This window comes from Dipodomys ordii, unplaced genomic scaffold, assembly GCF_000151885.1.
Source record: "Dipodomys ordii isolate 6190 unplaced genomic scaffold, Dord_2.0 Scaffold168, whole genome shotgun sequence".
Lineage (NCBI taxonomy): Eukaryota > Metazoa > Chordata > Mammalia > Rodentia > Heteromyidae > Dipodomys > Dipodomys ordii.
Window position 1 is genome coordinate 1819689 of NW_012267384.1, and position 25030 is coordinate 1844718.

General features: G+C 35.9%; 1 protein-coding gene across 4 annotated transcripts in view; it reads right to left on the minus strand.

Annotated features, from left to right (window-relative positions):
• Positions 1-925: 925 nt before the first annotated feature.
• The window catches only part of Nubpl (nucleotide binding protein-like), a 240289-nt gene continuing 216184 nt past the window's right edge, over positions 926-25030 (minus strand). For 3 of the 4 annotated variants that reach the window (XM_013033465.1, XM_013033467.1, XM_013033468.1), the window contains 3 exons: positions 11614-11734; positions 7044-7126; positions 2317-3080 (listed from right to left, as the gene is read on the minus strand). In XM_013033465.1, the coding sequence (XP_012888919.1) occupies positions 3018-3080; positions 7044-7126; positions 11614-11734 (267 nt within the window). In that variant the 3' untranslated portion in view covers positions 2317-3017. Of the gene's footprint in view, positions 1108-2316; positions 3081-7043; positions 7127-11613; positions 11735-25030 lie in introns of those variants that run through there. The other variant, XM_013033466.1, reaches the window with a different exon arrangement.

Genomic DNA, 25030 nt, shown 5'->3' on the forward strand with positions numbered 1-25030 from the left:
CTGGAGAGTGGAGTGAGGGAGGGAGCTTAATTCCCTTCTAGGATAGTAGGATGTTAATTCTCTCCACTCTATGGAAACATGATAAATGAGCAATAAATATCATCCCTCAGCAACTAGCAGACTAAGCTGTGTAAGTGTGTATCTTTGAAACTTAACAAAGCCTGCTATGGGCAAATTTTTAGAATGAGCTTAGTTCTCCTGTTTACAGCTTCCACTGCAACAGCAGCAAACATTCTCCAATCACACAGAAATTTTCCTTGCAGCATCCGTAGTAAAAGTAAAGGGAACTTCACTAGAAGTGAAGAGCCACAGAAGAAGATCCACACTTTGGATCTTCCCGTAGTCATATATTTGTGAGTAAAGACTTTTTCTCATTTCTCCATTAGGTCTATTAAATTTATGCAGCTGTGAAGTTTACTTAAATCATTCTTTTTCAAAGTTAAGTTTGATCTAAGTAGCTTTCCTAAACAGACAACAAAAATACAAACAGATACCTATCTCTTTACATTATTTTTTTCTCAGTGATGAACAATGATTACTGTGGGCACAAAGGCTTTAGTTCACAATGTAAATCAATATAAATAATTTGATGCAAAAATGTTGGTTCACATATAGCAGTTTTAATTAAAATTTTATTTTTACTTTGGGATAACAGTAGATTTACATGCATTGTAAGAAGGAATGAAGGCCAGGCTTTTAGATCTCAGATCCAATGTCCAGGAGGCTCAATTAGGTCCAACCACTTACACCCACAAGCCAAATAAAAGACATGGGAAGGAGATTTATTACATGGCCGCTATGGGAAGGCAGTTCTTCAGTTCATCTTCAGCTCTCTTCCAAGGGTAGACACTTGCTTCAGATGAAATAGGGAGGACTGAGGACAGGGAATGAGAAAGGTATGCATAGCTAAAACAGTTTCAAGTCACAGGTGTAAAAAGTTATCACTTTATTACTGGAACAGAACAGAAACAAGATGGTTTCCTGAATTTTGGCTCTTGCTTTTAAGATAAGAAGACATTGCTTGTCTAAAGGGTGATGTTCCTTCTAAATAACATGCTTATCTGTGAATCTGGTCTTCCTTGGAGTCCATAGTGATTATAAAGTTGACTGAAACAGAATAACTCAGATAAAGGGCACAGATACAGAGTTGAGAGAAGTTTAATTAATTCACAAGACCTGGCAAAAGCATCTTTTAAGTTGCCTCTTACAGAGCTATTCTATATTAACACAGTTTGCTCCAACAGTAACATGGAACTATCAAAACAAAGATGTAACAAAACAGTCATGGTTATAGGATATTTTCATCATCACTATGATCACTCAAATTGTTCTTATAGCCACATTTACTTCCATTCCTATGCCTCCTTAACATAGTGCCAGAAATGTGTTCTTATAAATGAAATTGTGTGTGTATTCTTTTTTTTTTTTTTTTTGGGTCCGGTCATGGGGGCCTGAACTCTGGGCCTGGGTGCTGTCCCTCAGCTCTTCAGCTCAAGGCTAGCGCTCTACCACTTGCGCCACAACACCACTTCCGGCTTTTCTCTTTTTGCTTATGTGGTGCTGAGGAATCGAGCCCAGGGCCTCATGCATGCAAGGCAAGCGCTCTACCACTGAGCCACCTTCCCAGCCCTGTGTGTGTATTCTTATAGGATCGCTTTGACATTCAGCATACTTCTTCACTGGAATTCATATTGTTTCATTGTCTTTAAACTTTAAATTGTGGTTTCATGATCAGGATGTTCCACCATTCACTTGCTGAAGAAATTTTGGTTTGTTTTGGGTATTACACATAAGGCTGCAATATCAAGTAGAGGTTTTTGTGTGAAAATATTTTCATAATGATGGCAATTCTAACTTTCTCCCTGAAAACTACAGAATAAAAGAGCCAAAGGTCACAGAAGACTTTCCGTAACTGAGGATTAACTCCAATCAGTACCTACAACTTTACAACTATTTGCTTCTTGACTTTGCAACATCCTTCACTCTGAGCTTCAATTAAATAACATACATGTTTTTCAAGATGTATTCTTTGAAGCATGAACTCATGAAATGTCATAAAAGGAAGGTTAGGGGAAATTTGATCTCAAAAATAAATATTTCTCTCCTTTGAACTTGAAAAATGCACATTTGTACACAAAAGGAGGAATTCAATATCCAAATACCCAAGTGGTTGGATCCCAGCTTTATTATGTATTAGAAAAGGTAACCCTTGGTAACATTTAACTTTCCTATACCTCCATTTCTTTATTTGTAAAAAAAAATTAAATGAACAGTATAACCTCACTCATGAATAGAAGATTACAAGCACACAAAATATACTTGATAAACACTAATATTTATTATCATTATTGCCATTATAATCCAAGCCATCATCAAAATCATTGTTAAAAAAATATGCCCAAGTACCACCCTGGAGATTCAGATTCATTAAAGCTGAGGTAAAGTCCCATCTAGAGAAGAAGCATAGGTTCATTCTCATTTAACATGGTACCATAATAATATTCAAACCTAGACCATAGTATTCAAATGCCAGTGAGAGGTGACACATTTATGTCCATACACAAGTTTAGTAAGTTCTTTACATGACCAACTGTGGTCCTGCAAAAGAGTTTTCTCCCAGACTGGTATTATAACATCAAATAATTGTGATTTCTCAAGATGGTGATCAATAAAATAAAATGCAGTTTGGCGTAGTTGATCCATAGCAGCTTTTTTTTTTAAAATCCAAAGTATAACAGTTAACATGGATACTTGAAAACTGTATTTGTGATGGCTGGGTATGGTTCTAGTGCATAGAATACTTGCCTAGCAAGCACAAAGTCATGAATTCAAATGCCCATGCGGCCAAAGCAAATTACACAAGTCATAGCTTAGTAAATCAAATCTGAAATAAGGTATTATTTCCTTAGAAATAAAAGGAAACTATTATGGTTATAATTTGTACAGGGTCCACCTATCACACTACTCATTTCCAAAGGTCCTCCTATGATCAAGGCACTATCCAGGGCACTTGGGAATCATTCTGGAGGTGGTGGCAATCTTCTTACCACTTCCACGGCAACCCTCAGGTAAGCTTTGGCCTGAAAAAAGCACAAATTCGTTTGTTCTATAGATTTCCCAGCAGACATGGAATGACTCTTGAACTGTTTGTTATAGATGCCTGCGTATTTGGTAGTAAAAAAGGCTGGGTAGGATGAGGAAATTCAGTAGTGAGAAGACAATTCTGTGTATATTACAGGTGAGGCAGACGAGAGAGATTTTAAATTATTTGGAGGGTAATTATATGGAAGATAACTTTCTGAAAAAAAGATTTCGTATTAGCCATTATTGTTTTTTCAAATTCGAATCCCAGTGCTAGCAAACTAGCAATGGAGTCCAGACATAAAAGGTGACATTTTAAGGAGGATTGTATTGACCATCCTGTGGTCTACCTTCTGAGAGAGCTTTCTTCATTCTCTTTGAGGTTTGTAATACCAATACAAGCTCTGGTTTTTGGTTGCATTTCTTTTTTGGGGGCAAGGGGTGAATACCATGAACAAATTCTGGTCCAGTGTTACATTCTTCATACCCTCTTTATCTCGGGATTCCTAGTACATTGAGTTACTGAGGTCAGCTCCCAAGTCAGAGCGGGCCACAAGCCAACTCAATGTCCACAACGAACATGACTTTACCCTTTAAGAATTTTTAAATACCTGCTGTGTAAGTATTATTTACTTCTCCTATCATATTCATAAAGTCAGTATAATAATTAAGATTTTTAAGTTCTTTTTTGAGACAGTCTCATTATAGAGAAAAGGTTGGCCTTAAACACATGATCTTTTTGCTTGTTTCTCAGGGGATAAAAGATAGGACAGATTTCTCAAACTATTGATTTTCTCTTTTTCCATCAACTCAACTCTATGTAGACTAACCCTTCCTTCCTATTCTAGATCTTTACATTAGGCTACTAAGAACCACAGATAGTCTAGCTGACTCTAGTTATCTGCTCTGCCATTAACAAGCAACAAGGGGAAATGGAACAGGATTCTTAGGAAGTAGGATTCATTACAAGTCTAACCAGAAGGATTCAGATTCTAGGACATAATTATAGCTTCCTAACATTTAGGAGTTAACAAATAGAATCTGGAACTCTACTTGTGTGATTCAAATTCTGCTACTCTGAATTTTTAATGTCATCAAAGAGTATCAATTACTAGGTGAGAGTTAGGGTATTAGTGGACTAGACCCCTTTAATAAAGGGAAGAGGAAATATTCAGTGTTACAATACAAGAAGTTCCAGAAAGTAGTAAGTACAGTTGCATTCTATAGCATTTTTCAGCATTGTTTTACACTTTAATTCTCATTGTGGCATCAGTTTATAGTTGGAAACAAGAGTTCAAGAGGTTTAGGGAAGTTGCTTGAGATGGTAAGTTTGGTAATGAAACCCTATGATGATTTAGATTTAGAGCATTTCCTTCTATGCAGAGATCTCCTTTGAGAATCCAACACAGAAGTCCAATTCCCCAGAGGAGTGTACCTTGGCACATACAGTCAATTCTCAAGCCTACAAACCCTCCATGCTTTACTCTGCCACTATACACATCAACATTTCTTACCCATGCACCAGAAACACACGGGACTAACCTCTCAGTAGGTACTGCACTGGGAAATAAAGGCATGGGCTGTGTACCAGAGCCAAGTGTGGAACTGGCTTTTAGTACTATCTTGAACAAGCTTCCTTAACATAAATGAAGCTCTGCCTATTCATCTGAGAAAATGGAGGCTCTAAATATCAAGCAAGATAATATATTAAGTGCACTTAAGCATTGTACCAGTCTCTTAAAAGAACCTGAAGAAATTGTTGCTATTTGTATAGGACCCTGAAGATGATACAATAGAAAGAAGCCAAGATCTGACAAAAAGAGACCTGTCTTTTAATCACATTTTATAATGCAATAGTTCTGCAATCTTGGGGAAAATACTTAACTTCTTTGAGCCTGTTTCCTCAACTACAATATGGCAACTCTTTACTTATTGCATTAAATTTCTGTGAGGACGGAAAACAATATAAATAAAAGGCCTGATAATATTTAGCTCACTGTAATTATTATTATTAGGACTTGATTAAGAATAATAATGCCTGTGACCTACAAGTAGAAAGTAATATCTTCCATGGAAAAATAACAAAGACATATTTTCTCCTCTCTATGGTTTTAATTAAATCTTAAAATTGATCAGATGTCTTCATATTTAAAGCTGATGATGTGGTACATGAAATCCTCACCCTTTTTGAAGAAATTTCACAAAATCAAAACTATTCTAAATCATAAGTGTTCTGGTTGTCTTATGATTTTCAGAAATGCTCCTAAGCTATAGTAAACAAATAGGCTTGATATCTATGCAAATGTAAATCAGAGTATTAAAAACATACTTTCAAAAACTACTTTCACTGCTGTTTAGAATTTAAAAATATATCTTTGGGTGATTGTTATATGTTTTCTGTTATATAACAGAAATGTTTGTTACTTTGGAAGAATTTTTTCTTAATGCAATAATAATTGAAATAAAGGAGTATGTATTTTTATTCATAAGAAATCACTATGGAGTATCTTTAAATAATCTGTTCTTAGAAGGAATTTAAATATGTGTAATCTTTTTTTTTTGTCGGTCGTGGGGCTTGAACTCTGGGCCTGGGCGCTGTCCCTCAGCTCTTCAGCTCAAGGCCAGCGCTCTACCACTTGAGCTACAGCGCCACTTCCGGTTTTCTGGTGGTTTATTGGAGATAGGAGTCTCACAGTCTTTCCTGCCCGGGCTGGCTTTGAACCGCGATCCTCAGATCTCAGCCTCCTGAGTAGCTAGGATTACAGGCGTGAGCCACCAGCGCCCGGCTTATGTGTAATCTTTTTAAGCTCAATTTTCAAGTTTATCAAATATTGCACATATGAAGTACACCTATGGTAATTGGGATTGTCAGGCATTAATTATAAAATCAATAAAAGGCTATAGTTTTTGATATCTGAAAACTTTTCAAGAAAGCTTTAAAAGGCAATGTAACATTCTAATACCTAAAAGACAAAGGAAAAACTCTCATTACAGTAACTTATATTTTATGTACTCAAAGATCATACTGCCAGCAACTCAGTTATCAGTACCCTCAGAAAGAACCTCTGGGACTCTGAATGAGGAAACTAAATAATAAAGCTACTTTACTTATGTAAAACTAACTTCACTTATGTAAAACTACAGCTTTAACAAAATTTGGCTCTTTTATTTTCCAATTCTCAGAAGAGTAGAGGACGAAAACTAGCATGAAAAGGTAGTCATGGATAGGCAAAATAACAGTGAAAGTATGCACACTGGTTAAGAGGGGAAAAGAAAATGATTGCAAGATTGATGTTCAGGAAAAGGGGTCCTAAACTACATCAAAACCGAAGTACTAGATGACAACTCAGTTTCCAACTTAAATAGCAAATACTACTTAGAAAAAACAATATATGTAATTGATTTCATTTCCAATTTTTAAAAAGAAGTACAATAAATATTTTATGCTAAAAGATTTTATGTTCCAGCAACTCTAAAAATCTACCGACACTCCTGGCCTCTGAAACACTACTAGTCTCCATTCTACCTCCCCAGTCATATTTATTATGAGTGCAATGAAAATCTCATCTGTAATAATTGGATGTCCTCTATCTATCCAACTTAATACTTTACTACATTAGGTTCTTATCTCCTAACAATCAACTGAATTTGTAAAACAGAAACAATAATTCTATATACTTGGATATTGTTAGCCACCAATAGCAAGTCTTACAAACAACAGTTTGTAAACACTGGACAAGTTAATGAATCCTTGTTTATCTATCTATCTATCTGTCTGTCTGTCCGTCTGTCTGTCTGTCTGTCTATCTATCTATCATCCATCCATCCATCCATCCATCTATCTATCTATCTATCTATCTGCCCTGTACACAGATAAGCTTACTTTTCCAAACTTTCTACATATCAAAAAGCATATAGTCTACAACAAGAAATAAAAAAAAAACATAAAATCCACAACTTACCTCATCACTTTCAGGCTGTGAGAACACAACTGGCTGGCCTATGTCTGAAGCTTCCCTTATACTGAGGTGTAAAGGAATGTCTCCTACAAGAGCCATGAGATATCTATTAGTACCAGAGACTCAATTTCATCTTAGGAAAGAAACAAAGTCTGAACTAAACCCATCTGAATTACATCCACTCATAATTATCTTCAATTTGCAAATGTCCGAAAAAGGAATTTCCGATGGAAGCGAGGTGCAAAATTTCCCATTTGAGGGTGGTATAGTTACTACATATGTAGTAACTGCCATGTGGCAGCCAATCAAGGGATGACGCCTTTGTTTTATTCTTTGCTAGAGGTCTTCCAGCAAGGAATAGCTTACAAGACATTTGCAAATGGTTTCCCCCTGTAGTATGCAATACGGACACATCATACCACACAAGGCCTAACTGAAGAGCAAAAGATACAGAAGAAAAGTAGTCCCCTAAAAGTACAACAAAATTGTCTTTGTGATGTTTGCAGATAAGTGAGCTAAGAGGCCTATTAAAAGGCAGGTGAGACCTGTTATCTCAACTATTAGCCTTTTTGTCAGACAAAATTATTTTTCTCTAATTATTTACTAATCTATGAAATATTATAGACAGCCAGTGAACCTGATGAGTTTATAATTTTTCTCTGATTATTTACTAATCTATGAAATATTATAGACAGCCAGTGAACCTGATGAGTTTATAATAGGAAATAGCAACAAACAGGCTGCTATTAGAGTGGTATGTTCTTTCTAAGAACATTATTACTCTTAGGTGTTAGAATTTAAGAGCAAAATGCTTTGACTCATTGTTCAATACACTCTTTTAAAAAAATTAGTGTGAATATGCTCTTTTTACCACACTATCACAAATGAAGTCTCTCAGAGATTGAGATTTAAAATTCAATAGAGTTTTAAGTGGAAATGACTCATGATGGTTCTCAATAATCTCAGAATCACTCAAAATCCATGCAAATGTTATTGAAACATGTTTATGTTTTTATACAAATAACTTGTTCCATATCCTGCCAGACAATGCCAACTATGCAGAAGAAATATGTTACAAAAATACTACAATTTATTATTAAGTACACAGGGACAGATCATTCACAATCCTCCTGTTCTGTAATCTTAACTCTTGAAGTCTGTCCTTAATATTCAAGAATCAAATAACAAGTTATATGAACATCAGTAGCCCTTTAAGGATTAGCTTTTCAGTCAATCTGATGTATATTCTACAGATCAACTTCAGTGTATAAGAAATTGTTAAGGGACAGAGATTACAGATTACAGAAAACACTTAGTCATCAATAAAGTATTCTCCCCCCCTGTATGAACTACCATTACAATAAGGAATTTGGAATCATTTTTTTCTACAGCAGAGACGAAAGTAAAATAAGCAAATTGTTCTCTTTTATATAGCCACCTAGTGACACTGTTTCTATCCTCCAGAGACTCACAGTCCTATCTACAGACACTCAAGAGTAGACCAGGAGGGGGCACAGCTAAGAGTGGTAATGCAATAACAGTGGATCTTGAAAGGAACAAAGGTATGGAGCAACCTGGGTGTAAGAAGTACTTTATTTTTAGTTTTTATTGTTAAGGTGATGTATAGAGTGGTTCGAGTTACATAAGTCAGGTAATAAGTACATTTCTTGTGAAACTTGTTACCCTTCCGTCATTTTTCTCCTACTTTCTGTCCCCCATGCCCTCACCCCAAAGTTGTACACATCATTTCCAACATATTGTCTTGTGTATATTGCTGTTGCATTGGTTTCCCCCTTGTCCTTTGTCTCACCATTTTGTTGTTCCCATTTTCATCCTTACTTCAAATAAATGTATATTTAATACCAGGGTACCAAAATCAAATACAGTGACAACAGGGGATAGACCATAGGGGGAAGAACATACAAAAGAAACAAAAAAAATCACATAGTACATTAAAAACAACAACAAAGAAAAACCTCTTGTGGAAAAAAAATTATATTAAGTGAAGTAAGCCAGACCCAAAGAAACATAGGTCCCATGGTTTCCCTTATTTGCAATAATTAGTATTTGTTTAGGTTAATCTTTTCAAATGAGCAGAACAGCTCAATAGGTATGTACATATGACCATATAAGATGATGCTAAGTAAAATGAACTCCAAGACATGAGAAGTACTTTAGAGGGACTATCTCTGAAAGAGGTGAGGTATTGTATACTTCAGACTCAGAATAGGTCCAAGGGTTTTCTCTAACATGGTCTGAATCATAAGTACAATGCATAAACTGTTTCTGTAGATAAATATTAGATAATGTCCTGAAATGCTATTTAACCAAGTAATTAATTTAAAATATAACCCAAATGATGAAATAACTTAAGTGGCTGGCAGGTATCAGTATGGACCAGAGAGGGTTCTTGGGTTGGGGGTAGGGGGGCGTTCTCTCAGGTGACATTAGCTAAGAGAGCTCCTTTCCTGGCTTCAGTGCCTCATTTACAGTTCCAATCTCTACATAATTAGATCTTCTGCTCCAGTTCATGGGAGACCCCTCTTGGGACCATATGACTACATTAAAACAGGTAGGGGGTCCTGAGCTGGAGCTGAATAAATTATCTTTCCTGTAACACTGCTAAATATAGCAGTCTATAGTATTATCTACCTAGTTTGTGACATTTTTTTGTCGATTATATATTTGTGAGTTGTTGGTTAAAACTTGAGTTGCAGATTTGAAGACTTTCCCTGTGAGATGTTTCAAATCCTAAATAAATGACTTACAAAGTTGTGCCACTCATTTGTAAGTCAAGGAACTCTAATACTGCCATCATAATTCAATAATTCATTATAATTATACATCTAATTTATTATATAAATGAATGTCAATCTGTTATTTGGAAAATTGAACTTTCTATGTTAGTTAAATGAAAAGCAGTTGAAGAATACAATTACTGGGTATAATTAGACAATGTATCAAAATACATCATTAGTATTCACCTGGTATTCACCTGCTATTATAATACAAATGCATAATAATCATAATATGTTTAACATTAACTTTAAGAAATTTATCATCATTTTTTGAAATTCTTTAATATCTAAAACCAATAATTCATTCCATGCAACCTTTATTCAGAAACTGACATTTGCCTTTGACCAGAACAGAAACTCATTCACAATATTATCAATACACATTTTCTTAAAAATCCAATAAGTTGCTTGTGAATTTTTCAAAAATCATGTTGCATCCAAAGATCTGCTTTGCCCAGTTAACACATGATTTTAGTTCTCCCTTTTACAGTAATCTTTAACAATATACTGTGAACAATGTGTACATGTATGTGTGTGTATATATATATATATATATATATATATATATATAATGTAAATTGTAGTACCATGGCAAACACATAAAAAGATTATAGAAAACAGTAAATATTGTCATTCTAAAATGTAGACTGACAACACATTCCTGACTGGGAAGGCCTCTTTGTATATGCTCCAAAACCAAACACTGGTACAGCTGCATAGCATCAATTATATTTGTTGATGCTGGGTATTTATGGTCAATTTAGCATCCAAAATGATTTAAAACATGGCTGTAAGTCATTGTACTTATAGTACAAAACTCTCATCTCAAGACTGAAGTTTCAGGCAATTTTTATCTGAGGTAGAAATTAGTATCATAGTTGATAGGACAATATTTTTTTGTTGTTGTTCTGGTCCTGGGTTTGAACTCAGGGTCTAGCTGCTGTCTCCTAACTTTTTTTCTCAAGACTATCACTCTACCACGTTTAGCTACAGTTCTACTTCTGACTTTTTTGGTTAACTGAAGATAAGAGAAGTGTCTCACAGGCTTTCCTACCTAGGCCAGCTTTGAAACATGATTCTCAGATATCAGCCTCTTGAGTAGCTAGGATTACAGGTGTGAGCCATTGGTGCCTGGAGGACAAGCCTATTTTTAAAAAGCCAAAGAAGTACTGGGCACCAGTTGCTCACATCTGTAATCCTAGATACTCAGGAGGCTGACAGCCGAAGATCAAGATTCAATGCCAGGGGCTGGGAAGGTGGCTCAGTGGTAGAGTGCTTGCCTTGCATGCCTGAGGCCCTGGGTTCTATTCCCCAGCACCACATAAGCAAAAAGAAAAAAGCCGGAAGTGGTGCTGTGGCTCAAGTGGTAGAGCGCTAGCCTTGAGCTGAAGAGCTTAAGGACAGCGCGCAGGCCCAGAGTTCAGGCCCCACGACCGGACCTCCCCCCCCCCGCCCCCCGCAAAAAAAGATTCAATGCCAGTCCAGGCAGGAGACTCTTATTTTCAGTTAACCACCAAAAAGCCAAAAGTGAAGCTTGGCTAGCCTTGAGGGGAAAAGTAAAAGGACAGTACCTAGGCCCTGAGATTAAGATCCTGTACCAACATGCATGTATGAACACACACACACACACACACACACACACACACACACACACACAGCCAAAGAAAACAGAACAGCACTACACTAACATAATTTAAAACAAAGCATTCTTAATCACCAAGCCTCACCCCACTTTCTCTTTGCAACTTCTCCTGTAAGGAACACTGAGGTCTTACCTAGAACGTCAAGGTTAAGGGTCCGTGCTAGTTTCCTGGCACCATCAGTACCAAAAAGAGGAGTTTTGTATTTACATTTTGGACACTGGAAAACACTCATATTTTGTATAAGGCCAAGAACCTGGAATAGAAAAGAAAAAATATATTGAAATTGAAAAAAAAAAAAAGAAAAAAACCTACAATAGAATTTTTTTGTTCTTGTTGTTGTGGGGCTTGAACTCTGGGCCTGAGTGCTGTCCCTCAGTTCTTCAGCTCAAGGTAGTGCTCTACCACTTGCGCCAGGGCGCCACTTCCAGTTTTCTGGCACTTTATTGGAGATTAGGAGTCTCATGGACTTTCTGCCTGGGCTGGCTTTGAACCGTCATCCTCAGATCTCAGACTCCTTAGTAGTTAGCACTATAGGTGTGAGCCACTGGCACCCAGCAACAACAGAATCTTAATATATCATTTCAACAAGTTTTTACTGAGTACTTACATGACAATATACAATGGCGAGTAAGGAAAGTCTCTGTTCTCACAGATAGAGATCAAGACAAAGGTAACTAACTTTAAGAAATAATAATATTTAAAAGTGGTAACTGTTTAAAAGAAATGATTAAACCGGAACCAAAAAAATCTCTGCCTGGGTAGAATGAGAGGAATCTTTGAATTAACCATGGATAATTGTTTCTTCCAGTTATGAGGAGGCAGCCTGAAGAAGGGGTGAGGCCTGTGGCGGGATGCAGGCAGAAGCAAGGGTACAGCCAAATCATCAAAACGTTAACTATTTGTACCTATTTGAAGTACAACCCAGTGATAGTCAATGCAGAAACCAATTAAGCAAAGAAGGTTAGGGTCAGATGGTAGTAAGGCTTAAGTATGAAATGTTTCCCATAGGTTCATGTTTTGAACACTTGGTCCTGTTGTTATTTTGGGAGGCAGTGAATTTTTTTTTTTTGGGGGGGGTCCGGTCGTGGGGCCTGAACTCTGGGCCTGGGTGCTGTCCCTCAGCTCTTCAGCTCAAAGCAAGCACTCTACCACTTGAGCTACAGCGCCACTTCCGGTTTTTTTCTTTTTGCTTATGTGGTGCAGGGCCTCAGGCAAGCAAGGCAAGCGCTCTACCACTGAGCCACCTTCCCAGCCCCGAGGCAGTGAAATTTTTGGGAAGTAGGGACTAGCTGGAGGAAGCAGTTCACTTGGGAGAGTGGTCCTTGAGCTATATCTTGTCTTGGCTACTTCTTGTATCTTTTCTCTCTGCTTTCTGTCTTTCAAGAGGTAAATAGTTTCTTCCTCTTCAAACTCACCGCCATGTGTCCTGTTCAACTACATGGAGTCAAGCAACCACAGATTTAATTATCAAACTGTGAGCCAAAACAAATCTTTTCTCTTTGAAGTTGTTTTGATAGGCTTTCTGGTCATGTTGATGAGAAAAGCAACTAATACAGATGATAAGGTATAAAATACCATTCATGAATATGATGCTTTTTTGTACAAACAGAAAATCATGGAGATTTTTAAAGTTGAAAAGATGGTACTGAAAAATAGTACTAGACAATTAGATGTGCATTACAGAAATTTTGTTCTGAAGATAATATAGAGAACAAGAGAAGAAAGAAAATAGTCAAGAGATTACGATGGGCAGTATCTCATGGCAAATAACAGGTAACATATACTTGGCCCTTACTACACATCATTTTTTAATAAATGATTTCAAGGTGTTTATTCATTTCTTATAAGAATAGAGGTTTTCTTTTCAAAAGAAGTAAGAATGGCCAATAGATACATGAAGAGGTGTTCAACATCTCTCGCCAGAAAAGAAATGTAAGTCAAATTGAGATCCCTCTCACCCCAGATAGAATGGACTTTATCAAGAAAACTAACAATAACAGACGCTGGCAGGGATATGGCCAAAAGAGAATGCTATATACTGTTGGTGGGAATGTAAACTTGTTCAACCACTCTGGAAAACAGTATGGAGGTTCTTCAAAAAAGTAAACATAGCACTTTCCTAACACCAGTAATCCCACTTCTGGGCATTTATCCAATTGACCACAAACCAGGCCACAACAAAGCTACCAGCACAACCATGTTTACTGCAATATTGTTTACCATAGCCAATATATGGAATCAACCCAGATGCTCCTCAGCAGATGAATGGATCAGCAGACGAATGGTATATATACACAATGAAATTCTGTGCTTCCATCAGAAAGAATAATATCATACTATTCATAAGGAAATGGAAAGAATTGGAAAAATTATATTAACTAAAGCAAGTCAGACCAAAAGAAAGGTAGCATGGTTTCCCTCATTTGTTGTAACTAGAAAGTGCCTATAAATCTACAAGTAAACACACTGGATGGTAAAAGACAAAAAATACAGTTGGATATGATAAATTATATAAGGTGCTAGACATTCACACAGTAAGACCTAAGGAGGATATTCTTAGGAGAGTATCACAGGGTTCAATAGCTATGTACATATGATCATATAAAATGAGTTATGTAAAAAATGAACTCCAAGCAATGGAAAAACGAGGCTCTGTTATTTTTGTTTCTTGTCTGTTCCCCCTCCCCATCACTGTTTTTGCTTTCTGTGCCTTTTGTTTTGTATGTAAGTTAATCTAATTTGGGGAAGGTAAGGGGCAGCACAGACATAGGTGGGACAAAGAGTGAGTAAATGAAGCAATAATGCTCACTAGACAACATGTTAAAAATAAATGATACTATTTGTGGGGAAGGGTGGTCAGGAGGGAAAACCTGGGAGAAAATGAGGGAAAAGGGAACACTGTTGAAAAAGAAATGCACTCAGACCTGATTTATGTAACTATAACCCCTCTGTAAGTCACCTTTACAATAACAATAAAAAAAAGAGGTCTTTTATCATTCTCATTCTATAATTGGGTAGAAACTGACAGTGGTAGCAAAAGACTGATATTTAGCTCTTATTATAATAAGAGCCAACTGTTATTGATCAAAACAAAATATTAACATTTCATAGGAAATCCCTACATCTTTCTGAATTTACCTAGTTTCTGGGGCAAAATAGATCCTTAATAAACATTATTATTTGATAGTACTGTTGAATAAATACATAGGCTCTACAAATGTGATTTGTATTCATGCTCCTTTCAACCTCACTGTCTTACTGATAAAAAATAAGGTGTTCCTAAAATAAAAATGCAGTCAGCACCACCGTCAGAAACTCAGAGAAAGCAATGTTTGCATCATCCCATCAGTTTCTCCATACCACTGTCATTGAAGGAGTTACTAGAACATTTGCATTTTGAATGAAGAACAACACTGAAAGCCCATAATGAAACGCACAGACAAGAAAGTGATAAGATTTGTTATTTTTTTTTCTGAAAGGAGCAACAGAAAAGACAAACTATAAAGGGCATGAGTTTGTAGGAAAGCATTTCCGCAGATCTAAAATGTACTTTTTTCTGATGTGAAGTATCATGAAAAATATATCACACTGCTTTTTTAATTTAGTGCTATCTCCAGAAAGCTAGAGGCTTATTTGCTTGTTCACTATGACTATATACCCATTGCTTAAATGGTTTTATTGTCACTTATATTAAATGTTAAATTTACCCTGTGTAGGGCTTCAATTTAAAACATATCAGTCTATAAATGAAAACAGAAAAAAATACAGAACATAAAAGTCTAGGTGAAGGTGTACTTTAGAGAGAACAGGAAAAGCACTTGTACCTTGAAATCTCTTAGATTCTCCAAGACATAGAAACATGGTTCAAGAGTGTTTTTCCAGTCTGACTGATTTATTTCTCATCAGATTGTTCTCTATGGACTATGTAAATGTCTCAGGCATATTCTCTACAGATTACTTAAATATCAGAGACATTAAATATGACACTATAACCAAATACCATTAATGTATTATTATATACTAGTAACTAGGCTGAATAGAGTGAGGAGAACACACAGTGGTGAACTAGAGATTTGATATTTGCCCCATTTAGGGCTTGTGCTCTAACTGGAGAAAGGGGCTGAATAACAACAACAACAAAAAGCACTTCTATGGATGCAAAATACAAGCAATATGACAGGGCAGAACAGACAGGATTTAATATGCTCTAGAATTTCTTTTTGTTTGTTTTTGATGGCAACAGAGTTTGAAGTCAGGGCTTTGTGTTCGCTTAGCTAGTGCTCAACTACTTAAGCCAGGCTTCCAGTCTTGTTTTTTGTTGTTTGGGGAGGTATTGAATCTCACAGAGTATTTCTGTCTGGTCTGGGTTTGTACTATGATCCTCTATGTTTCAGCCTCCTGAGTAGCTAGGATAACAAACATGAGTCACTGGAGTCTTGCTTACTCTAGAGTTTAAGGATACATGTACTCCTTATTTCAAGGAAGAAATTTCAGAAAAGAAATAGGGAGTACATGTATACTTTTAAGAATTTAGAAAGCCAATCTGATACTTGTGAGATGTGGTGTGAGTAGCATGAGATAAGTCTGAACAGGTGGGAATGTAGATGATATTCAAGTGTCTGGTTTTATATAAGTGCAAAGGGACACCACTAAATGAGTTTGAATAGGAGAGGCCACTATAGCTATGGTTATAGCAAACTCATTAGTTAGGATTCAATTCAGAGTTTTAAAAAACAATGTAAAATAATGGAAAAAAGAAAAAGGATTTGTTTTTGTGTATTAACTTTCTTAGGCAAACATAAATTCAGGGCTATGTTATCCAAAAATCAATCATGAAAGATGTCCTATTTTTTCAGCATAAATAATTCACTTTACAAAAATGAATTGAGCTACATACTTATAATATGTGCTATTAGGTTGGTACGTCAGCTGGGAAGGTGGCTCAGTGGTAGAGCACTTGCCTTGCATGCATGAGACCCTGGGTTCGATTCCTCAGCACCACATAAGCAAAAAAAAAAAAAAAAAAGATAGGTTGGTATGTCATAGTCCAATAAAAAGCTAACATGCTCGAGGCATGGCTCAGCACAAGAGTGCCTGTCTACCAAGTGCAAGGCCTTAAGTTCAAACAGTAGTACAGCAAAAAAATTTTTTTTTCTTAAGGAACTCTCAAAGGTTTTGAGGAAAAACCCTGGGAGAAAATCTCAAAGAGAAGGGTTTAAGTACTAAAACTCACTGTTCTTACTCATTTAACAGTAGTTCTCTAAATCACGGAGCTCCTAAATGAAGGCAACTAATGTAAGGAAGAACATAAAAAATGTCCATATTCTAATTTCGGTCATAAAAATTCTCTCTTAAATAGGAAAGAATTCATGTCCACATAAATGCCTACCAAAAAAGCCTTATATCTTATGAATACTTTACATATTATCAAGCTGTTTGTGTTTACTGCAGGGCTGTTGTGTATATCCTTTGATAGCAGAAACATCAGAAAACAGAAGCTTTGCAATAGCAGAATTTACATAATGCTGTTGAGATGCAGCTGTGAGCAAGCTCATTTTCAATGCCTCATTAAAGTGTGTGCTTCTTTTTTCTTTTTTACCTCAGGTAGTTTTACTTGAAGAAAGAAATATTATATGCCTAGCTAACATTAGCCACTACATTTTACATGTTATTCTTATTCCAATCTATAGTTGTTCAGAAGCATATTTCTTTTATTAACTTATTAATTGACTCTCTGAAATTGACTCTCTGAAATATCAACATTGCTCTAAGTATTGGATTTTTGTGTCTAAGTATACTGAATATAGCAAGCTCAAAAGGCCTAAATTTTAATTTCTTCTTGACATTTTAAACCCAAATTCATATTAAGTAACAAGCAAGATTTTTTTCAAGCTACTATATAATCCAATTTCTCAAGGTTACAATCAGGTTAAATGCTTGCTGGCTGGAACCTGTCATAAGGATTAAAAGCTATGGTTTAACAAAATGTGAGGAAGAAAACCTCTTTGTTAAGTAGAGAATGAATAATAACTGAAACATACTAGACTTATAAGTGCTTTTCTGTTCTTCATTAACCTCAAATCAGTTTTTAGTTTATTCTTGAAGCAGGTTATAGATGGTAACTTTTTAAAATGAGGTGGGACTTCCATATTCCTGTTTTCAGGAAGAGGTCTGCGTTCACTTTCTTTTCAGGTACCAACTAAGCAGATGTGGGCCATGAGGTACAATTCAACTTCCCTATACCTTGAATTCTTAATCTCTAAATTAAAGATGTATAATGATCTCTAAACTCTGTCCTATAATAGCAACATTCAAAATTACCATTTATAGTATTATATGCTAAGATATACTAATGACTGATTATATAATCACACTTAACTGCTATAATGAGATGGGTACTATCATCTATATTTCACGGAAGAGAACACTGACACTAAAATGCTCCCTTCAAGATCATATAGTAAATTACAAAGCCAAAATTCAAAATAGTTGGGCCATTGGTTTATATATGGAAGTCACCAAATAAGGTGACAAGTAAATGGACTATAGGATCTTGTACATGGAATTAAGTGGCCAGAGACAAGGATGAGTCAATACAATTTAGCAAAGCAATTTAACATGATAATTAAGAGGACAGTTATAGGGAAGGCCTGATAGGAAACATCTTACATCCTCAAAAGAATTTAAATAGCACTTTTCAAGGCCTCCAAAAAGATACTGTTTCTTTATGTACATCTGTGTTAGTCTGGTTTTCGTTGCTGTAATGAAATAATACTTAGGCAGGCTAACATAATACAGAAAAAAAAACTGGTGTATAAAGGTCACAGTTTAAGGGATTATGCACTGTGGTGAGGTCCACATGAGAGATGACAAGACCATATGGAAGAGGAAGACAGTAATTCAGAAATCAAACTCACTATGATAACTCATTCTCATGAGAGGTCAGAGTTCCCATAATCCCTGATGAAAACAAATTTCCAATAACCTAAAGACCTCTAAATAGGCCCCACCTATTAACGGTCTCAGCACCACACTGAAAACTATTCCTCCAACACATGATCTTTTCAGAAACAAACAATATCCATATTATATCATCTTCAAAGCTTTTAATCTTCCCAGAGAATAACATGAAATCACTTAATGGTCAAAGAAGAAAACTTAGGTTCAAGGATTAAAAAGAGACCAAATACACCAATTTCCTTCATTTTTATGTAAGATAACCTATTTATAAATTAGTTTTAGGGAGGTGGGGCTTGTGCTTGGCATAGGCACAGATAGACTAGAGAATTAAGTAAAATATGATAAACTAGATGCTAAAAAGCACTAGGATAAATATCACAAGCACATAAGTTCCAAATGAATCCATGGGTCAAGAATAGATTTCTCTGTTCAAGTGAATCCTTTGTCAGAAAAATAATAAGCCACAATCTCAATCTTCATTGCCACAGTGTTTCATATAACAAAACTTTGGTAATGAAAATGTAAAATGCTAAAAAAAATTAACAAGAACGAGGTTTTAAGGTAATATAATTTTTCTTGGGAGACAAAATAACCATTAATCTTTACAAATAAATACAGAAACATTTCCAGACCACAGTGGGATTTTTTCCCATTTTTAGCATAAAGAGTAAATCATAGGAAAATTAAAAATTTTCTTTTATATAATAAACAATTATTTTCAGCTCTGAAATTGTAGAATTTTCTGAAATATTTATTAGGAAATGAATAAATTCAGTGGTCAGAAATAGGTTTTACTTTATATAAATGTCTATAGAATTTGCATTATTATGGATTTGGAGGCCTATTTTCTATTTATCTTCCTGTAAATTTTAAATATTGTAGAATTTTATACTCTAAATTATTTTAATAACTTGACTCATCTATATGAAGAGAAGGGTTCTATATAAAGAGAATAGTTTAAGTTCTACCAAAATAGTAAAGTAACAAGGTAATCTCAAAGAAGTATTTAGTTTTTTAACTTCTTGTTAATATCCTTATTAGCAAATAAAGGAACTAGTCAAAAATGCCTAGGTAACATGAACATCTGAGTTGTAAATTTGTCTGTTTTGTGATAACATTCTAAACAGTAATTATAGTAAGCAACATTAATTGTATATCATTATGCCAACAATCAGTGTTTAGATATGTATATCAGTTCTTAGTATGCTAAGAACTATACTAAGTCATTTATGTGAATTACCACCTTTATTTCTCATCTCAGTCTCCTTATAAAAGAAAAAGGTAGGGCGCAGAGTATATAACTCCTTAGGTCATGTAGTTACAAGATGACAGAGCTGGGATTAGAACTTTATTATTCACATTACTAAATTCATACTCTTCACTACTTAGGCAAAAGTGGCTCTGTAAAGTAGAATCTTACTACCTAAAAATTATAATTAAAATTTCAGAGTGATTGAATTTGCAAATACAAATTAATATTAAAGAATATAGCTTTTCCAGGGTGCCAGTGGCTCATGTCTATGATCTTAGCTGCTCTGGAGGCACAGACTGGGAGGATCATGGCTCTAGGCCAGCTCAGGAAAAAAGTTCACAAGACTCCCAAATCAATCAGTAGTGGGTGGTGTGGGTCTGTCATCCATGCTATGGAAAGGAGTATAAATAGGAAGATCACAGTTCAGGCCAGCCTAGTCCAAAAGCAAGACCCTGTATCTCAAAGATAATCAGAGAAAAGGACTAGAGCATGACTTATAAGACAGAGCACCTTCCTACCAAGTATAATACTCTGAGTTCAAATCTGTCCCCCCAAAACAGCATATCTATTTAAGTTGTTTAAAAATCTGTATATAGGTTTCAAATATATATGACAAATAATCAGTTGGGTTCTGGGTTATGTGAGTAAAACTACAAAGGCCCACACTTAATTGTTTTTCCTACAGGTCTTTTCCTTGACAACAGAGTTTCAAAACTGAGATTCTAAACTCTTATTTCCAGTTATTGTCATTCTGAGCAGAAAACCAGCTCCTGGTAGATTTTTTAAGGGCAGTGCAAACGCTCAAAGTTCTTTTGATGTCTGTCTTTTTGATTCAATCAATTGCCACATCTGCCAAGTCTTGCTTCAAAATGTCAGATATATTCTTTCCCTCCCTGCTTTCACTGCCATTATTCAAAAAAAGGACACTTACCACCTATGACCTCTTCTAGTACTTCCTCACATTTTACACTGTCTTCCTAATAAGGGAAGTAGTTTACATCCTGATCTAGTACAAATACATAGATATGTATGTTTATAACTCAACTGACACCAAATGTTTAGGAGAAGATCATCAAATCAAGGTGGTTGGGACTTCCCTGCAAAGGCAGCAACAAAAATGCGAATGACCCAACTCATAAATTATTCATTAATAAAAAATGTGTATAAGCCACCAATCATATCTATAATTCTAGCTACTCAAGAGGCTGAGATCTGTAGGATCCAGGTTCCTGGGAAGAAAGCAGTGAGACTGTCTCCAAAAAAACAACCAAAAGTAGAGCTGGAGGCATGGATCAAGTGGTAGAGTTGAGCAAATATGAGGCCCTGAATTCAAACCCTAGTATTACTAAAAATGAAAGTGTAAAGCTGAAATCTTTTATAATAGTCTACCTAAAAACACTGAGATACCCAAAACTTTGGCAAAGGATAGGGAATTTATACTTCATCTTTTCTCTCCTTTCTCTACCTATGGATTGAGTTTTAAGAAATCATTTAAATTAACTTTAAAATGTTCTTGCATTTAAAATTCTTGTATTACCAACCTCTGTCCATACCAATGAATTCCTATGGCATCATTGTTTCCATGGCAACTAATGCATATCAAAAGGGGGAAAACAGAAAACAAGACTAAAAGTCAGGGGAAAAAATGGAATAAAAATGGAATAAACAAACATAACATCCTCTTTGTATTATGTAACACTTTCTAATTTCAAACATTTTATCATTACTTAGACTCTGAGGCTTTTAAGAGCCAGAGGGATTTCAGAAGTCATCAAGTCTACTTCTCACTTACAGCAGCACCATGGATGTCAAACTCCATTCAGTGCTCATAGCTGCTAAGTTTTACTCATTTACTTGCAAATATTACTAAACACCTAAGTTGTTCTGCAGGCTTAGGAGATGATTAAGACATTCTGCTTAGGTTGTTTTTCTAAAATAAGGAAGAAAAAGAGGGCTTAAAAATAATACAGGAAAATGTACAAAACACAAGAAGACAGAACTATAAATTCTATGAGTCTTGGATTACAAATGACCTTCATTTCTTGTCCCTTTCAGTCACACATCCCCATGACTACATTCTGGACCCTATCATGATCCAGAGCTGTTTCAACTCTGAAAATTTAAACACCAATATAAACAATGTGAGCCTAAGCAGCTCTTTCACTCTTTAATCTCTGAAGCTCTCTTTTGAGCTTCACATAGTCCATCATCCTTTACTTGTGATGTTTCCTCATATTTCCTTGCTAATATCCTTTGTGGTAGCCACCTAGTCACAGCCTAACCTATGCTCAGTGTCTGTCTCTTTTCTGTTAAGTCCCATAAGGATTATCTGTTCCACTCTCTGAGTCTACAGAAAAAATTGCTAGAACAATAGGAGACTGTATTTTTATTTATAAGGCAGTAAATGTCAAGGGCTACCAGTAAGAGAAAGTATTTGAGCTAAATGGGTATGTGTGCTGAATTCTGCAGCTGTAGTTGCAATCAGCAAAGTCCTGCAGTGCACTGTCACTTTGAATGGTAGCATCAAGTGAAATGGTGTACAGAAGGAATGATATTTTACAAAAAGTTCCCTCAGTATTTCATGGTTTTGAGTAAGAAAGATATGTGATTCTACTTTTAACTTACAGAATGAGATGTGAAACATTCACTTATATGTAGACAGAATGATTATTATCCTTATTGAGGTCATCTTAATAGACCAATGGCCCCATTATGTAATTTCTTCTAGAAAGGATATAGATTACTTATAACTCAGTGTCATAACTTTTGGTAGAGAGCTTCCTCTTTCTTTTTTTCTGATTTGCCTTTTTTTGTTATTTTATTTTTATTGTGAAAAAACTGTACAGAGGGGTTACAATTACATGGGCAAGATAATGAGTACATTTCTTATCAAGCATTGTAGCCTCCTCCTTTGTTTACCCTTCCCATCCCTTCCAAGCCTCCCCCCATCCAATCCTCCCCCCACCCCCCAACCAAAGTTGTAAAGTTCCTTTTCGACACGACAACTTGTACTTCTCATTGTTGCAACGGTTCCACCTGTATCCTTATTTAAACGATTTGTTTTTCCCCTTCCCTTCCACAAATTATACCGACATCAAATACAGTGAAGGCAGGGGTTATACTGTGGGGGAGGGACATACAAAGCAACGAAGAAATAATCATATAAATGCGTTAGAAAGAAATGCATGAAAGGAAAAAAACATTTAAATTCATATCTTAGGGTTCATTTCCCTAATATCACCTTATCTGACATTTTCTGCTTCACTCATATATATACTAACTATTGCAAATGAGGGAAACCATGGGACCTATGTTTCTTTGGGCTTGGCTTACATCACTTAATATAATTTTTTCCAAGTCTTACCATTTCCTAACAAATGGGGCAATGTCATTCTTTCTGATGGAGGCATAGAATTCCATTGTGCATATATACACCACATTTTCTTGATCCATTCATCTACTGAGAGGCATCTGGGTTGGTTCCATATCTTAGCTATAGTAAATAATGCTGCAATAAACATAGTTGGGCTGGTAGCTTTAGTGTGGTCTTGTTTGTAAACATTTGGGTAAATGTCCAAAAGTGGGATTGCTGGGTCATAGGGGAGCTCTATGTAAAGTCTTTTGAGGAACCTCCATACTACTTTCCAAAGTAGTTCAACAAGTTTACACTCCCACCAACAATGCAGTAAGGTTCCCTTCTGTCCACATCCCCTCCAGCATCTGTTATTAGGGTTCTTGATTATAGCCATTCTAACTGGAGTGAGGTGGTATCTTTTGCATTTCTTTTATGGCTAGGGAGGTTGAGAATTTCTTCATGTGTCTATTGGCCATCCTTCTTTCTTCTTCAGAGAAGTTTCTCTTTAAGTCTTTAGCCCACTTATTTATTGGGCAGTTGTTTCTTTGAGGATTTGTTGTTGGGGGATTTAATTTTTTGAGTTCCAAGTATATTTTAGATATGAGACCCTTGTCCATTGTATACCTAGTGAAGATCTTCTCCCAATCCGTGGGCTTTCTATTGATCTTGCTAGCTATGTCCTTTGCCATGAAGAAGCTCTGCAATTTCATGCAGTCCCATTTGTCCAACCTTTCTTTGATTTGTTGTGTTTCTGGGTCTCTATTAAGAAAATTTCGGCCTGTGCCAAGGAGACCTAGGGCTTCTCCTATTCTATCCTGTAATGTTTTCAGAGTGTCTGTTTTGACTGCGAGGTCTTTGATCCATTTGGAGTTGATTCTGGTGCAGGGTGATATATAAGGATCTAGCTTTAGTTTTCTACAAGTAGTTAACCTATTTTGCCAGCACCATTTACTGAAGAGGCTATCTTTCTTCCATTCTATTTTTTTTGGCTCCCTTATCGAAGATTAGATGGCTATAGGTCTGTAGGTTCATTTCTGGGTTTTCAATTCTACTCCACTGGTCCTGAGGTCTGTTCTTGTGCCAGTACCAAGCTGTTTTGATTACTATGGCTTTATAGTAGAGTTTGAAATTTGGTATTGATATTCCTCCAGCACTGTTCTTTCTGTTGAGGATTGTTTTTGCTATTCGGGGTCTTTTATTGTTCCATATGAATTTTTGGATTGCCTCTTCTATTTTCTTGAAGAATGAGGTTGGAATTTTGATAGGTATCACATTGAATTTGTAGATAGCCTTGGGAAGTATTGCCATTTTCATGATGTTAATCTTTCCAAGCCAGGAGCATGGGATTTTTTTTTGCCATTTTCTAAGTTCTGTTTTGATTTCCTTTTTCAAGTTTTTAAAGTTTTCATCATAGAGGTCCTTCACTTCTTTGGTTAAGTTAATTCCTAGGTATTTTATTTTTTGTGGGGCTATTACAAATGGAGTTGCTTTCATCACATCAACAGGAGCAAGGATAAGAACCACATGGTTATCTCAATAGATGCAGAAAAAGCATTCAACAAGATCCAACACCCCTTTATGATGAAGGTTTTGGAAAAATTGGGAATCCATGGATCATTCCTCAATACAATAAAGGCTGTATATGACAAACCTACAGCCAGCATTATACTTAATGGTGAAAAACTAAAGCCATTTCCTCTTAACTCAGGAACAAGACAAGGATGTCCACTCTCTCCACTTCTCTTCAATCTAGTATTAGAATGCCTAGCTACAGCAATAAGACAAGATGCAAACATAAAGGGGATCCAAATAGGGAAGGAAGAAAAAAAGCTCTCCCTATTTGCAGATGACATGATCTTGTATTTAAAGAATCCCATAGACTCCATCCCAAATTACTCAAGCTGATTCAAAACTTTGGCAAAGTAGCAGGGTATAAAATTAACCCCCCAAAATCAATGGCTTTTCTGATTTGCCTTTCAAAT